Raw genomic sequence first — 15,175 nt, forward strand, 5'->3', positions numbered from 1 at the left:
AAAATGACTGAGGGATTGCACAGCGTTGCAGGCTGCTTCTGCTGTTTGAGTTCTCATGCCAGCCAGGGTTTTGAATTCATGCTGTTGGTGCTTTAATGAGTAACTTTGTGAACTGCAACATAAATACAGGAGACCCTAATATTTCAAGAGGGGTGAAAGATTCTTTAATGTTTCGCCCTTTAGTGGACGCTGTGCACTGAGGGAATTCTGAAGTTAAGACCTACAAGAAAAATCAGCTCGAAAGGCAAGTTGGCCCCATCCCTTGAGGCACCAAATTTAAATGACCTGGACATACTCAAATCACCATTTCTCACGTGAAGTATTTGTAAGTGAAATAAAGTGATAGATTCTGTGATAAAGAAAATCAGAAGAATAAAAGCTCCAAAGTAGTGAATCTCAAACGTTGAAGTGCATCAGAATGACTTTGGGAGCTTATTAAAAGTGCACAGACGCAGGCCTCCCCTTTTTCTTTTCAGTCAAAACTCCTGGCACGTGTATTTTACCAGGCTTCCTGGGTTATTCTTCAGATGCACACAAGTGTTAAAGAATCACTGCGCTGTGGTGGGTCCTAGTGTTTTTTGGATGAATTATTTGTCCAATTCTGATGGGATTAACATAACCTAACTTTACCAATAGAGCGTGAACACAAGTTCCCTTTATACTTAAAAAGGAAAAAAGGCTTGTCATTGTCCGCAGTTGTTAAGGGCAAAATTAGTTCTTTTGAATGCCTCCTTATAATTGAGTTCAGAAATGTTGTTAGATCTTTGCTTGCAGTGAATCTCATCTTCTGAAAAGGGGGGAGCAGTGTCTGAATAGTACAGTCTTAGGAAAGTAAAAGGTAGCGTTGTAAAACCTGAATGACATTCCCAAATTCATTTGAGGTTTTGGCCTAATGGGGTTCTATTTTCAGACAAGAATCAGTGAACAAATTACAACAAATGCTGTCTTCATTTGTATGAGGTACTATTACGTGTCTAAATTAAACTTGCTAAATTTCTTCCATGAGAAGAAATGGGAAGACAGTTTTTATTTGGATGGCTTCCAGATAATCAGCATTTAATATTTTAATATGTAAGAGAACAGTTTTTAGTTTCTGTACTTATACCCATCTTTCAAAAGATACTTTTTTCGTGGAGTGCAATGCAATACAAGTCAGTGATACATGTATCTTTTCGTGTTTCTAGAAACAGTGAAAAGGGGGATGAAGGGATAAATGACAAAGATAATGATCAGGTCTTTTAAACCATGACCATAAATTATGTTCAAGGTCCAAATGACATATTATAGTCAACATCAGGTTTCCTGAATTGAGAGCTCACAATTTTCATTTGTAGGTGTTTACAGTACAGCTAACTCTTGGAGATCAGCACTGGGAAGCTGAAGGAACTAGTATTAAAAAAGCCCAACACACAGCTGCTGCCAAAGCTTTGGAAGGAACAAAATTTCCTAAACCTATAGTCCGCCCTTTTCGTAGCGAAGGAAGAAATCCAGGTATTATGCGTGGGCCAAGACAGGTTCCTTTCAAAAGTGTGTCTAGAGGTATCCGTTTAGTATGTATATGAATTCTTTCTTAACTAACTTGTTGATTTTGAAAGCACAGAGTCTGCACTACCAGTGGCAAATGCTTATCTTTTCGGAATCTTAACCTGACTCTAAAGCAGTGGTTCCCATCTACAGCCCCTCGATGCCTGATGATCTGGAGAGGTGGTCACGAGAGGTGGGGAATATCACCAAACGATTTCAGAAAAGACTTTCAGAAAAGCTTAATGAAAGGAATTTTTTTTTTCTTTTGATAAGGGTTGTATAGATTGTGAGAATGTGGGTTTTAGCTAAAATCACTTCAACTTTGTGTGGTAATACTGATTATAGCATGTTGATCGTAACCCCGATTGTCAGTTTTATGTCTCTTGATCATTAACAAGAGTGAGAAAATAATTTAGATATTTATTTCTTATATTCAGATTAATAGATATCTCTTCAGGCAGGGGTCCCAGTTGGGGAGAATACTGTTAAAGAGGAGTGTCCTGTGAAAGCTTGGGGACCACCGACCTGGCAGCTGTAGGTAGAAGTGGCTGTTTGAAGAGAGGCACCCCTCAAGTGTATGAAGTCCCCCGGGCCCTTCTCATGTGGGAATGATCCGGGAAGGCCTCGGCCACGCCTTTCTCGTCCTGTCGCTTTCTCTGTGGGATCTTTGCTTCACATTTATCCTCTACTGCAGATAAATTTTATGGGTCAGAGCTGCTCTTACTTAAAACACAACTATTTGAATTGTGTAAAAAATATAGTTCATATGTTAACTAAGAAAGAAAAAAGAGGCTAATTACTCATGTGACCCTCTGACTTTGCAGACTCAAAGATGTTCTTATAAGTTTGATTTATGTACTAGATTAGTCAAACCAGTTATGGTATAGAATCAAGTCATTTTTATTTTCCTCTTCCTACATCCTAAAGAAGCATTTTCAAGTGGATTTTTGTGTGCATTTCAATTGAACTTTGCCATTGCTAGTGTTGTTCTGTGTTTGATATGAAGCTGTTGATTTTAAATGTGATTGTTCACTGGCACTAATCTTTCCAGTTTGGTTTTCTTTTTAAATGATTTTTTAAAGGTTTATGAATTGGATGAACTTAGAGGGGGAAAAAGAGAAGGATGAATGATGAGTATTTTCTAAAATGGATAATTCTGAGATAACCTAAGATATGCTTGTTCCTGTTGTATATGGAAACAGAGCTCGTATTTCTAACAAGTATTACCACAAATCAAATCCCATTATAAATCCTAAGAATGGAAGCATCTAAGTGTTTTGTGGGTCTCATCTGACGTCTCCAGATAGAGTTTACAGTCTCTTCTCGGCGATTCTGACCTTTCCTTACAGCACAAGTAATGTGGCATCAGAGTTTTTGAAGTGTGTCTTGTGTTCTCTGGACTCCTCTGGGACGAGAATTGTGTTTCTCAAGCTTAGCACAGTGCTTTGCCTCCAGTTAGTACTAAATAAACGCATTGTCCTATGAAATAATATGTATGGACGTCCTTCTAAGTGTAAGCCAGTCAGTCAGTCCAACCAAAGTTATGTTGGTTGAGTATTGCCAAACAGTGAAATGATTTGGACAGTCCTGTGGGATCTTTTATTCATGAAATTTGATGAGTATTGGAACCTGTTTCTGACAACTGATTCTCACTGCTAACATCTTGTGTTACGTTGCTGCTCCTCAGTAGCCGTTACCGTATATTTTGTGCTGTTGATTGTGTATTAATACCTAGAAATCACAGCAGATTCTTGGATTTCCTGACCTGATGCCTAGCAGTGAAGTCCTTAGAGCCTTTCATGAAATGCATCATGAGTCCAATTAGTAGAAAGCATGCTATTCTTTTTGATTTTAGTGAGTGTCATTCTCACATCAGGAAAAAAAGTTCTTTGTTTTGATTCTGTCTTGCAGAAAGCATAACCCCTACTGTAGAGCTAAATGCACTGTGCATGAAACTTGGGAAAAAACCAATGTATAAGCCTGTCGACCCTTACTCTCGGATGCAGTCCACCTATAACTACAACATGAGAGGAGGTGCTTATCCCCCAAGGTACGTGTCTGTTTTGTTTTAAATCCAGGTGAAAATACATTTGCTCTTTCACGTAGAATAGTAAGATGCATAGATTGTAGAGTGCACATGGTCTGGTCCTCCTTGGCCTGCCAAAGGCTGCTGTCAGTCTGAACTGTCCTGGTGTCACTGGAACTGCATTTTGATGCTCTTTGAACTCCTGTCATTGGAAAGGTCTTGGGCACATTCCCCACAAGCAGTACAGCTCATGCCCCAAGCAATCTGGTTAAAGATCACCCGTGTAACTGCTTTGTGCAACTGAGTCATATTTGAACATGATTCCTGCGACACCACAATTCTCAACCCTCATAGATTTCTTGATTATTGTTTACTGGGTACTTTTTGACTTTTGAACTTACTTATGTGCTTTGTAAATAGCCTTGGTATACAGGTGCAGTGCAATATTAATTGAAATCTGAAAGTGCCATGCATTTAAAATCTTCTGCTCGAAGTCTTAAGACACTGGTGGAGACCTTGATGATTAAACTGGAGGTCTTCATTTCTCTGCCCTACTTTGGGGTGGAAGTGAGGTGGAGGCCAAAGCCATTTAAAAAAATAGAAACCAACCTCTGCCAGGCTCTAGGCTGTTGGGATTTCTAGAAATTCAGGTCCTTTCTAAAAGACTTTGGTTAAAAAATTCCCATTCTTTTCTGGAGACATGAAAGTGTGAATTTCAGGTACGAGACAGTAGAGCAAGTTAAGTTTTCTTTCTTAACCAAAGTCTAATCCAGTTTAGATTCTGTAAGTATGGGTTAGCTTTATACATTGAACTCATGTAAATTGTAAGTCAATTTATTTTGTAAAATGTAAACAGTTCAGTCGCTTAGTCGTGTCCGACTCTTTGCGACCCCGTGAACCACAGCACGCCAGGCCTCCCTGTCCATCACCCAACTCCCGGAGTTCACTCAAACTCACGTCCATCGAGTCAGTGATGCCATCCAGCCATCTCATTTTCTGTCGTCCCCGTCTCCTCCTACCCCCAATCCCTCCTAGCATCAGACTCTTTTCCAGTGAGTCAACTCGTCGCATGAGGTGGCCAAAGTATTGGAGTTTCAGCTTTAGCATCAGTATTTGCTCATACTGTGTGGCAATTCTAATCTAGCGTAAACATATGAAATCTCTAGATGTGCTGATGAGGACTCATCATTGGTGAGCAAACGCTGCTGTAATTAGGACCTGTGATGAAGGAAATACCTGGAATTTGTCAGAGACAGTATGGTGACTTATCTGAGACTAATTTTCCTCACCCCCTTCTATTTTTAGGTACTTTTACCCATTTCCAGTCCCACCTTTACTTTATCAAGTTGAACTTTCTGTGGGAGGACAGCAATTTAATGGGAAAGGGAAGACGAGACAGGCTGCGAAACACGATGCTGCTGCGAAAGCCCTGAGGGTCCTGCAGAGCGAGCCCCCTGCTGAGAGGCTGGAGGTGAGGCAAGGGCTGAGCCTGGCACCTGGGGTGGAGCCGGAGGGTGGGAGGAAGACATCGCCTCAGGGTGGTTTTTCTAAGAGGACGCACTGAGAGCTGTGCTTAGTATTTGTTGTTAGATCACGCACACATTCTGGGGCACTGTAGGTTTCCTGTCTTTCCTGCCTCTCCACCCACCTCAGAGCTTTTAGCAGGAGCGCCAGGTGCCTTCTTGTGCACTCAGTGGCGCGGTTCTGAGTGAACATGCTAGAAAGATTGTGGCTCACTTGAGTGCTGAAGAGCACGCGATCAACTCTTCTGTGCTGAACATTGTTCTTCTCAGAATCTGTCATTTATGGTGCCAGGTTAGGGGGTTTTCTGAAGCCATTTTGACCAGACATTTTCTTTATTATCTTGAAATGCCTGTTAACCATTTGTGCTTAATGAACTGTCCCAAGACTTCGTGGCTTAAATAGCTCCAGGCCTTTATCCTACTCACAAGCCTATGGTCCAGGGAGAGTGGCACAGAGACTTCATCTCTGCCGTGCAGCTCGTGGCACTGTGGGGCTGGAGGGTCTCTTCCAAGACGGCGCTCTTGCCGGGCGGCTGTGCTGTCGTCTGCGATCAAAGAGGGGACCTTGGTCTCGTGACCTCGGTTCCCCTACTGGTTGACTTGAGCAGAGACTCTACACACCCTCACAGTATGATGGCTCAGTCCCAGGAGGGCGTGTTCTGGAAGACAGGAGGTGGAAGCCGCTGCCAGTGTCTCAGGCCCTGGCCCAGAATTCAGCCCAGCACCACTTCTGCCATATCCTGTAGGTCACACAGGTGGGGAGCCCAGACTCAAGAAGGGGCTACAGGAGCTCACTTTTATTTATTGATTTATTTTTGTATTGAGGTAAAATTCACATAATTTCATGGTTTTAACCATTGTAAGTATACAAGTCAGTGACTGTTGGTACATTCACAGTGTTGAGAACCCCACTTGTGGATGAGAGGAGTATCAAAGAATTGGGAACTTATTTTTTTTATTTTTGGTTACAGCGTGCAGCTTGTGGGACTGTTCCTCAACCAGGGATCCAGCCCAGGCCCTGGGCAGTGAGACTGTGGAGCCCTGTCCACTGGACCCCCAGGGGACTCCTCTGGGGGCTGTGTTTTAAAATGATCACGATAGGTATAGGAATATATATATATAGGAATATAGGTCTTAGAACATCTCTGCTGCTGCTGCTAAGTCGCTTCAGTCGTGTCCGACTCTGTGCGACCCCATAGATGGCAGCCCACTAGGCTCCTCTGTCCCTGGGATGCTCCAGGCAAGAATACTCGAGTGGGTTGGCTAAGTCATCACTAAAATGACTCCATGCTCTTGAGCGGCCATAGCATTAGTGGCTGGCTCTGATAAAGCAGTTGGATCACCAAAGGTCCAGGAGAGCCCACTGAGTAGAAAATGTTGTGATTTCATGGTTCTGTTTATCACAGCATGAAATGCCTCCTGAACATATCCCTTGGAAGCATTTGACTTTCCTTGTTCGAGAAACAAGTTCTCAGACAATCAGAAGATCTTGCACAGAACGTTGTCCCAAATGGGTGATGATAGGTATGCAGTTGGGGAACCATTGACGGGGTGCTTGCAGAGGTCTGTTGTGTCCAGCTGTCCTCTAGGGTGACTCAGCTCAGGGCATTCCCCTGTGGCTTCATGGGTAGCTGCATGGGAAGGTTTTGGTTTTGTTTTGTTCCGGTGCATTTCCGTCTCGAGTGCAATCACACATTTTAACAGAGATGTTCTATTTCCAGAGTTCACTGAGGACCAATAGAAAGGAATGGAGTATAACTTAGGGGGGTTTACTGAAGTGAAAGGATGAGGTCCTTAGTGGTGAAATTTGTTAAAGCACTGAAGGTAGTGAAATCTGAGTCATTTTTGGAGGCTTTGCATTTGTTGAGTTGACGTTGCTGCTCGTGTAATTGGAATCAGATGGAATAGGTATTTCTTGGTTCCTTCTAGCCAGCAGTTGTTAAACGATTACTGAACACTGGTATGTGGGTTGTCTGCTTCAGAATCACTTGAGAAGTTAAAAAAAAAATTCCTTGGCCTCACCCACACGATTCTAGATTCTAATGCAGTAGGCTAAGACTCACGAGTCTGGCTTTTTTTTTCCTGGCCATGCCATGTGTCATGTGGGATCTTAGTTTCCTAACCAGGAATTGAACCCTTGCTGCCTGCATTGGGAGCACAGAGTCTTAACCAATGAACTGCCAGGGAAGTCTGATTTTTTTCTTTTTAACGAGCTCTTAGAGTAACTGAAACAGTCAGGGTTTGGGAATCATGGGTCCTAAATATTGTCAGTGTTTCCTAGGCGGTTTTCGGCCTTGGAATCCTCCTTGGAGGTTTAACTCACTGTATTGCTGCAAAGGGAAAGTGCCTGTCAGAGCCTTAGAGTGACCCATCGCCGCTGGAGCAGTTGGTTGCCTCAGGCCTGAGGGCAGAGGCTAGAGCAGCGGACGCCCTTTCCTTGGCTCGTCTGACTTCTGTAAGCAGCTTGGTTGGGAGTCATGGACATCATCTGTCCCCTTGTTTCCTCCTCTTTGCCCCTTTTCTAGTTCGTTGTGATTTGAAGTAGAGACAGTTCCCTTCAGAAATGGTGCAAAGACTGGCCCAAACAGTGCTTCAGAAATGACATTTTCTTTGAAGTTGTAAGTGAAACACTTGGCTTTCCACCTAACTGAGCTGTTGCTGGTCTACCAGGCCTTCTGGAGAGTGGGCAGCAGGGGAAGAAAGACAGTTTTAAAAGATAGCTTTAATTTTTTGTTCTTAACAAGGAATGCCTATGAACTGTAACAATTTTTAACTTCAAAAAAAGAAAAAATAAATTTCCCACTTGTAGGTAGTCACTGTAAACATTTTTGTGGATGTCAGGGCATATGTAAGTAAGCACACACACCTGTCTATTTCACAAAAATGGGATGATATTGTACAATAACCGCTTTTTTTTTCCCCCTACTGAAGTGCTTATTATGATGTGTTTATGCTGTTTACTTAAAATTCCATGGAGGACTCAAATTCAGCATGCCTCTAAGCCGTCTTCAACGGCTGCAGAGTGCTCCACTCTGTGAGCATACCAGTTTAGTTTTTCAACAACAGAGGCTTGCTTTTTGGGTTGTTTGCAATCTTTCCTGTTATAAAATAGGTAGTGAACAACATTGTTGTCATGAAATCTTTGTGTATATCTGTGGTTATTTTTGTGAGCCATTGTCCTCAAAGTGGAATTGCCTGGTAATGTATGTGGCCAGGTTCCCCACCAGGAAGACAGTACCTGTTTAGTTCTCTGCCAGCAGGGCCTAAGGAGCCTGTTTGCCCACAGCCTGCCTGCATTGAAAGTTCTCATTGCAAATAAATTGTCTGTTTTGTTCTTGATAATTTTAGTACTTGTGATTGTGTGTTGCATCAGTTCATCTTCTCTAGAGCATAGCCAATAAAGCCAGCAGTTTCTGTCTGTAAGACAGGTGTAGTCTGACCCCTTGACAACATGCCCTGTGCTCGGCCAGCCCTGCAGGTAAACAGCGGCAGTGCCCCTCCCCGTGTGGAGCTTGGTTGAATGGAGTGTCATCAAAAAGTTCAGCGAATGCACGGATGAAAGTAGCACGTATCGCGAGAGCACGGAGTGTCTTGTTTAGGTTGGAGCACTGATGGTGCCCTGAGGGACGAGCCATTTAAGCTCAGGATGAAGGTGAACAAGAGAACAGGGCAGGTACATTCCCAGCAGAGGAAGCAGCTTGTGCAAAGGTCCTGAGTTGGGAAAGCAGTTCTTTTCTGTTCTATCTATTCTGTTCCTTTCTTTTCTTTTCTCTTCTATGGCTTGTGCTAATAAAAGATGAGTTCTCAGAGTTGAGGTGTTAGGAGTAAGATGGTCATAGCTACAGTGTCTGTGATAGGGAAAAACAGGAGCTAGCCTCATATGGCCGTTCTCAGGGAAATGGTTGAATATAATAAATGAATACATTTTTCCCAAGACTACCAGGGTGTGGTAGATCTATTTACGCGGACCTAAAAGAAGGCTTATAATCTATTGAATGGGCGGGGGACCCATGATGCAGAGCTGTTACTGCAAGTATAGAGCTGTTGTTTGTGTTAAGTAAACGAAGGCGCCAACTCTGTGTGTGTGTATGTATATCTCTGTATATTTGGATGTGCATCGTTTCTGTCTTGAAGGTTATATCAAACTTTAAAATTAGTTTTCTCTTGCTGGTAGTGTTAGAAGACAGACTTCTTAAAATTGTACCGTTTGAAGTTTTCTTTTTTTAAATACTGTGCTGTGCTTAGTCACTCAGTTGTGTCTGACTCTTTGCGACCCCATGGACTGTCGCTCGCCAGGCTCCTCTGTCCATGGAATTCTCCAGGCAAGAATACTACAGTGGGTGGCCATGCCCTCCTCCAGGGGATCTCCCCAACCTAGGTCTCCCGCGTTGCAGGCAGATTCTTTACTGTCTGAGCCACCAGGGAAGCCCAAGAATACTGGAGTGGGTAGCCTATCCCTTCTCCAGAGGAACTTCCCGACCCAGGAATTGAACGGGGGTCTCCTGCATTGCAGGCAGATTCTTTACCGGCTGAGCTACCAGGGAAGCCCAGTTTTTAAATGCTACTTCTGTAAAAATAAATGAATGCAGCTCTTCTTGTTCTTGAGTTCTTATCTTTGCTTGAGCCAGGGATGTGTTTGCTGCTGCTAAGTCGCTTCAGTCGTATCCGACTCTGTGCAACCGCATAGACGGCAGCCCACCAGCCTCCCCCGTCCCTGGGATTCTCCAGGCAAGAACACTGGAGTGGGTTGCCATTTCCTTCTCCAATGCGTGAAAGTGAAAAATGAAAGTGAAGTTGCTCAGCTGTGTCTGACTCTTTGTGACCCCGTGGACTGCAGCCTGCCAGGCTCCTCCATCCATGGGATTTTCCAGGCAAGAGTACTGGAGTGGGGTGCCATTGCCTTCTCTGAAGGATGTGTTTAAGTAGGACTAAACTAAAATTGGAGACCTTACTTTTCATTATACTATCTATACTTCATTATATGCTCAACTTCCATTGAACCCAATTTTTATTTTTGAGCTTTTTTCTAGTTCTGTAAGAATTGATATTACGTGACTTTAATTCTTTTTCTAGAGGTTTAAAAGAACAAGGTGAAAATATACTTAATTTTGAAAGTAGAATTGTAATTTGTCTTACAATCATGAGGGTCCTTTGGACCCTTTTATAAATCTTAACATTATGGACTCTTAATTTTCTTGTGTTTTGAAACATTTTGCTGCTTGTCATCCATCCTATACATACTATTTCAGCACTATCATATATTCCCAAATCTGCAATAAACAAGACTAAAATAATAAAGAAGTGGAAGAATGATGAAATCCCTCAATGGATGATACAGTCGTGAAATAATTGTCACTGTTGCATCATCTTTAATGTTCTTATTGCATTGCCTAATGCATCGTATTATCTTTCAAGAAGATACAAAAGAAGACTGGAGATACCCATCTTTTTACTCTTTTAGCTTTTTTGAACCCAGGTGAGAATTCAGAAATTGTCTTTTTCCATCCCTACTGGCAAACAAGAAAACTGATGGAGGAAGACATTTTCCTTGTTAGACCAATCAGAAGATGAGTGCAGAGAGACGGTCAGCAGCACTCTGGACTCTCATGGGGACAGGGAGATTGAGTGTGGATGTGACTTGGACTGGGGGTCTTCAGATGACACCTTAGATAAGTTTGCCCAAGAGTCTGCGAGGGGACTGTGTGTTTCTGTGGTGTATGAAAAAGAGATGTGCATTCTCTCCTGGTCAGTCATTCAAAGGAAAGACTTTTACCACACAGCATTTTACAAGAACTGGACCATCCTGTTTTGACTTTCTAAAAATATTTGTATGACAGCCTTCTGGCATATGATGTTTAGCCACCAGAATTTTCTTGTCACTTAGTATCCAAAAAATAACTGGATCATGCAGAAGGAGGTGTGTGTATTAGAAGGAAATTGATGATACAGTAATGACAAAAAGATCATTAGGCTGATCCTTCTCTTGGTGTTTATAAACCTGGAAATGAAAGCATTTTGTAGTTATGGAGCAAAGGAGATGGCTGTTCTCCCTTCAACAGTTATGACTCATTTTCAAAAGTAACATGTTTTGACAATACGAGTACAAGAAGAAACAGAATTATGATAAGCTGGGACCCACGGGAGTGGGTTTGAAGTCTGGCGCCGTTACTGTGGGTTGTGCTCTTAAGTTCAGGCGTGGCAGCTGGTGAGCCGTTAGTTGTGTTTAGTGTCTTTGCCTGTTTTGGGTATATTTGCCTTCATTCCTGACTGCAAACCTGGAATAAAAAGTTAGGTTTGTTATTTTAATTTTTTTATTAAAATCTATAATGGAATGATTTTTTGTTGTCCTTTTATTCTGTAAGTTATTTGTAAAATGACTTTATAGAAAAATCTAGACGGTTCATTGTAGCCGGATGGTAAATAGTGATGATTGTTTTTCCCTGGCATGTTGAGGGTTAAGCATGGTTCAGAGTGTTTTTGTTTTTGTTCCTTAATGTTGCCTAGATGTTATTGCTGAACCATATACTGTGGGATTGATGTTAACAGTAACTCCCCCTTCCTGAAGGTAAGACTAAGGGCCCGCTGCAGTTTCCTCATCTCACTGGGAATGGTATTTGTGGATTTTTTTTGAGTCATTTGCTGCTTCCCCCATTGCACCATTTTGTCCAATCCAGATAATATTAAAATTGTTTATGTAAAAGAGCAATATAGTCTCTCTCCCAGATATGTGTATATCTTTGTTTTCTGTTTTGCATTTTTATTTTACTGGCTGCTTTGTCCAATCTGCAGTTCTGTTTGAAGCAGTAGCTTCAAGCCATGAATCTCAACTCTGGTCGCTAGGGGCCTTTTTAAAAACAAAAAACAAATACCATATATAAAACGGATATCCAGGCCCTCCTGCAGAAATTTGAGTTCACGTATCTGGAGCGGGGCTCTGGCATCTGTGTTTGTACAGCTCCCAAATAATCCTGACGCCGCTATGCTTGAGAAACACTGGCTGAGAGTTTAGAATTCAGTATTCGACTCAGGAATTTCCCTGCACAGACTTAGGTGGAACCTCAGTGTGCAAAACGCAGAAGTAAGTTCATCAGTAGAACTTGTCAGTTTGAATTTTAGAGTATTTATAAAGGCAGTCAGTGAGAATGATTTATGTGAATTTTCACAGCAGCAAATTACACTGTATATTGTTTTTGTCTATTAAAAAACAACAACAAAAAACCCACATGGCTGGGAAAGATCCGGTCCCATTTTAGAGTAGTGGTTAACTCTCCTGTGGGAAGGAGTGTGAGAAGGACTTCATTGTTTTCCTTATCAAAGGAAAAAAATAATGTCAGTGGTGTTTAGTGTTGCAGTTTATTATATCCAATAGAATTGTGTGTTACATTATTATCTGTACTTTCCTGTATGTTTGAACCAGGTCATAACTAAAAGTTAAAAGGAGTTGAACTGGTATAATCAACAAAAAAAAAGAAAAATTGGGGTACATGCATGGCGATTGGAGTGTTGTGTCAGCAGCACCTGGCTTATTTCCAGTTTTGGTTCCGGTTGCACCTGAGGAGAACATTCTCATTGACACAGTTATGTATCATGAGAGTATGTAAATAGCTCATGTATTTTTTAAAAAAATAGCTCATGTATTGTAGAAATCTCTGAACTCTTCAAATAAACAGCTGTCAACACACATGGTTGTGCACAAAAAGTGGCCTTAAATACATTCTCAGTGCTGTGCAACCGTCACCACTTCCATTTTCAAAACCCTTTCATCACATCACACACAAAGTACAGGAATGATGGACACGCTCAGCAGTAACTCTGCCGTCCCCCACCCCGCTGTCCTCAGGCCCGTGGTAAACCTCTACCCTGCGTCTGTCTGTGTACTTGCTGTTGCAGATACCTCGTGTGAGTGCACATTTGTCATCTGTGTCTGACTGACTTCGTTTATTGTAATATGTTCAAGGTTCCTCTGTGTTGTAGCTTGTTTCATAATTCCATTCTCCCCCCGCACCCCATTCCTTTTTAAGACTGACCGTGGTATCTGTATATTTGTTTCATCCGTTCATCTGTTGATGGGTGTTTGTGTGATTATTGTCTTCTGGCGATTGTGAATAACACTGCTACATTGATGTGCAAGTAGCTGAATACCTACTTTTAATTCTTTTGAGTATGTGTTTAGCAGTGAAATTGCTGGATCATATTGTAATTCTATGTTTAAATTTTTTAGAAACCCACCATACAGTTCTCCACAGAGGCTACACCATCTTACATTTTCAACAGAAATGTGCAAAGATTGAAGTTTCTGCACAACCTTGACAACACTTGCCATTTTCTGTGGCTGTTGTTATGGGTGTGAGGTGGTATCTCATTGTGGTTTTGAAGTGCATTTCTCTTTGAGTAGTGATGTTGTGTATTTGCATATCTCCTTTGGAGAAATGTCTGTTCAGATCCTTTCTCCATTTTTGAATTGCATTATTTATTGTTGGGTTGTTACAGTTCTTTAGGTATTCTGGACATTCTTTATCAAATGTGTGATTTGTGAGTATTTTCTACCATTCTATGGGTTGTCTTTGTTCTTTTGTGTCCTTTAATGTACCAGCGTCTTTTGGATAGTTTTTTTGTACTAAAGTTTTAAATTTTGATGAAGTCAAAATCTATGTATGCTTTTGGTGTTCTATCCAAGAAATCATTGCCAAATCCGGTGTCATGAAGCTGTCCCCCTGTGTTTTCTTCTAAGAGTTTTATACTTTTAGCCCTTACATTTAGGTCTTTGATCCATTTTGAGTTAACTTGTGAATGTGGTATGAGGTAAGAGTCAAACTTCATTTTGTGTGTGTGTAGATACCTGATTTTCCCAGCACTATTTGTTGAACAGGCTTACCTTTTAAAACGCTTTTTAATAGGCTTGTTTAAACCTATTTAAAAAATAAATTTCAAACCAAACTTCTGTGTACCCTAGAATTCTAAGATACCTTGCTTGGAAATTTATGGCTTTAAAGATTCACTCATAAAATGGCAGGCCCTCTTTCTCTTTAGGATTTAAACAACAAGTGTAAAAATGTGTTCGAATTACTAAACCATCAGAAATTGCTATGTAAAGTATATCGCCAGGCAGTGAGTGGAATGAAACCAGATGGAAAGAAAATATTATCACGAAAGGAGAGACAAAATTACACTGTCTGGTTAAATTTATGTTTATAGGATGCTGTTCTTAATTATTAATTTTTTTTTTAAATTTAAAGCTTTCTTTTATTTATAGCTTGAAATATGGATCCTAGGTTAGGGTTAGATTCTACCTCAGGAAATACACAACAGATCAGATCCTGGATTTTGCTACACATTGCCTGTTTAATAATTTCAGCCACTGGTTCCTGTAATAGAAATTCTGATCTTGAAACTAGCATTTTACAAGTTCTTTGACTAAAGAATCCGCAGGAATAAGAAACATGGGTGCGTTGCCATGTTTTGGGGTCACTACTGATCTTGTTTCTCATATTATCACCCCTGCACAGTATAGAATCCATGTGGGCCACGTGCACAGAGATCTCTGCCCGTCTTTGTCCAGCCTCTGAAGGACTGTAAATGAACCTTGTTACAGAGCTGGAGAATGCTCAAACTACCGCACAATTGCACTTGTCTCACACGCTAGTAAAGTCATGCTCAAAATTCTCCAAGCCAGGCTTCAGCAGTATGTAAACCGTGAACTCCCAGATGTTCAAGCAGGTTTTAGAAAAGGCAGAGGCACCAGAGATCAAATTGCCAACATCCGCTGGATCATGGAGAAAGCAAGAGAGTTTCAGAAAAACATCTATTTCTGCTTCATTGACTATGCCAAAGCCTTTGACTGTGTGGATCACAATAAACTGTGGAACATTCTGAAAGAGATGGGAATCCCAGACCACCTGACTTGCCTCTTGAGAAACCTGTATGCAGGTCAGGAAGCAACAGTTAGAACTGGACATGGAACAACAGACTGGTTCCAAATAGGAAAAGGTGTACATCAAGGTTGTATATTGTTACCTTGCTTATTTAACTTATATGCAGAGTACATCATGAGGAACGCTGGGCTGGAAGAAGCACAAGCTGGAATCAAGATTGCTGGGAAAAA

At 41.5% G+C, this 15,175-nt stretch overlaps 1 protein-coding gene across 10 annotated transcripts in view; it reads left to right on the plus strand.

Annotated features, from left to right (window-relative positions):
- STAU1 (staufen double-stranded RNA binding protein 1) overlaps positions 1-15,175 on the plus strand; it is a 57,309-nt gene that overhangs the window by 22,201 nt on the left and 19,933 nt on the right. For 6 of the 10 annotated variants that reach the window (XM_055393248.2, XM_055438762.2, XM_055438775.2 and 3 more), the window contains 2 exons: positions 3,436-3,574; positions 4,856-5,021. In XM_055393248.2, the coding sequence (XP_055249223.1) occupies positions 3,474-3,574; positions 4,856-5,021 (267 nt within the window). In that variant the 5' untranslated portion in view covers positions 3,436-3,473. Of the gene's footprint in view, positions 1-1,334; positions 1,492-3,435; positions 3,575-4,855; positions 5,022-15,175 lie in introns of all 10 variants that reach the window. The other 4 variants (XR_016039097.1, XM_055438717.2, XM_055438748.2 and 1 more) reach the window with 1 other exon arrangement.

This window comes from Moschus berezovskii, chromosome 15, assembly GCF_049115385.1.
Source record: "Moschus berezovskii isolate FMDL1 chromosome 15, NW_MosBer_1.0, whole genome shotgun sequence".
Lineage (NCBI taxonomy): Eukaryota > Metazoa > Chordata > Mammalia > Artiodactyla > Moschidae > Moschus > Moschus berezovskii.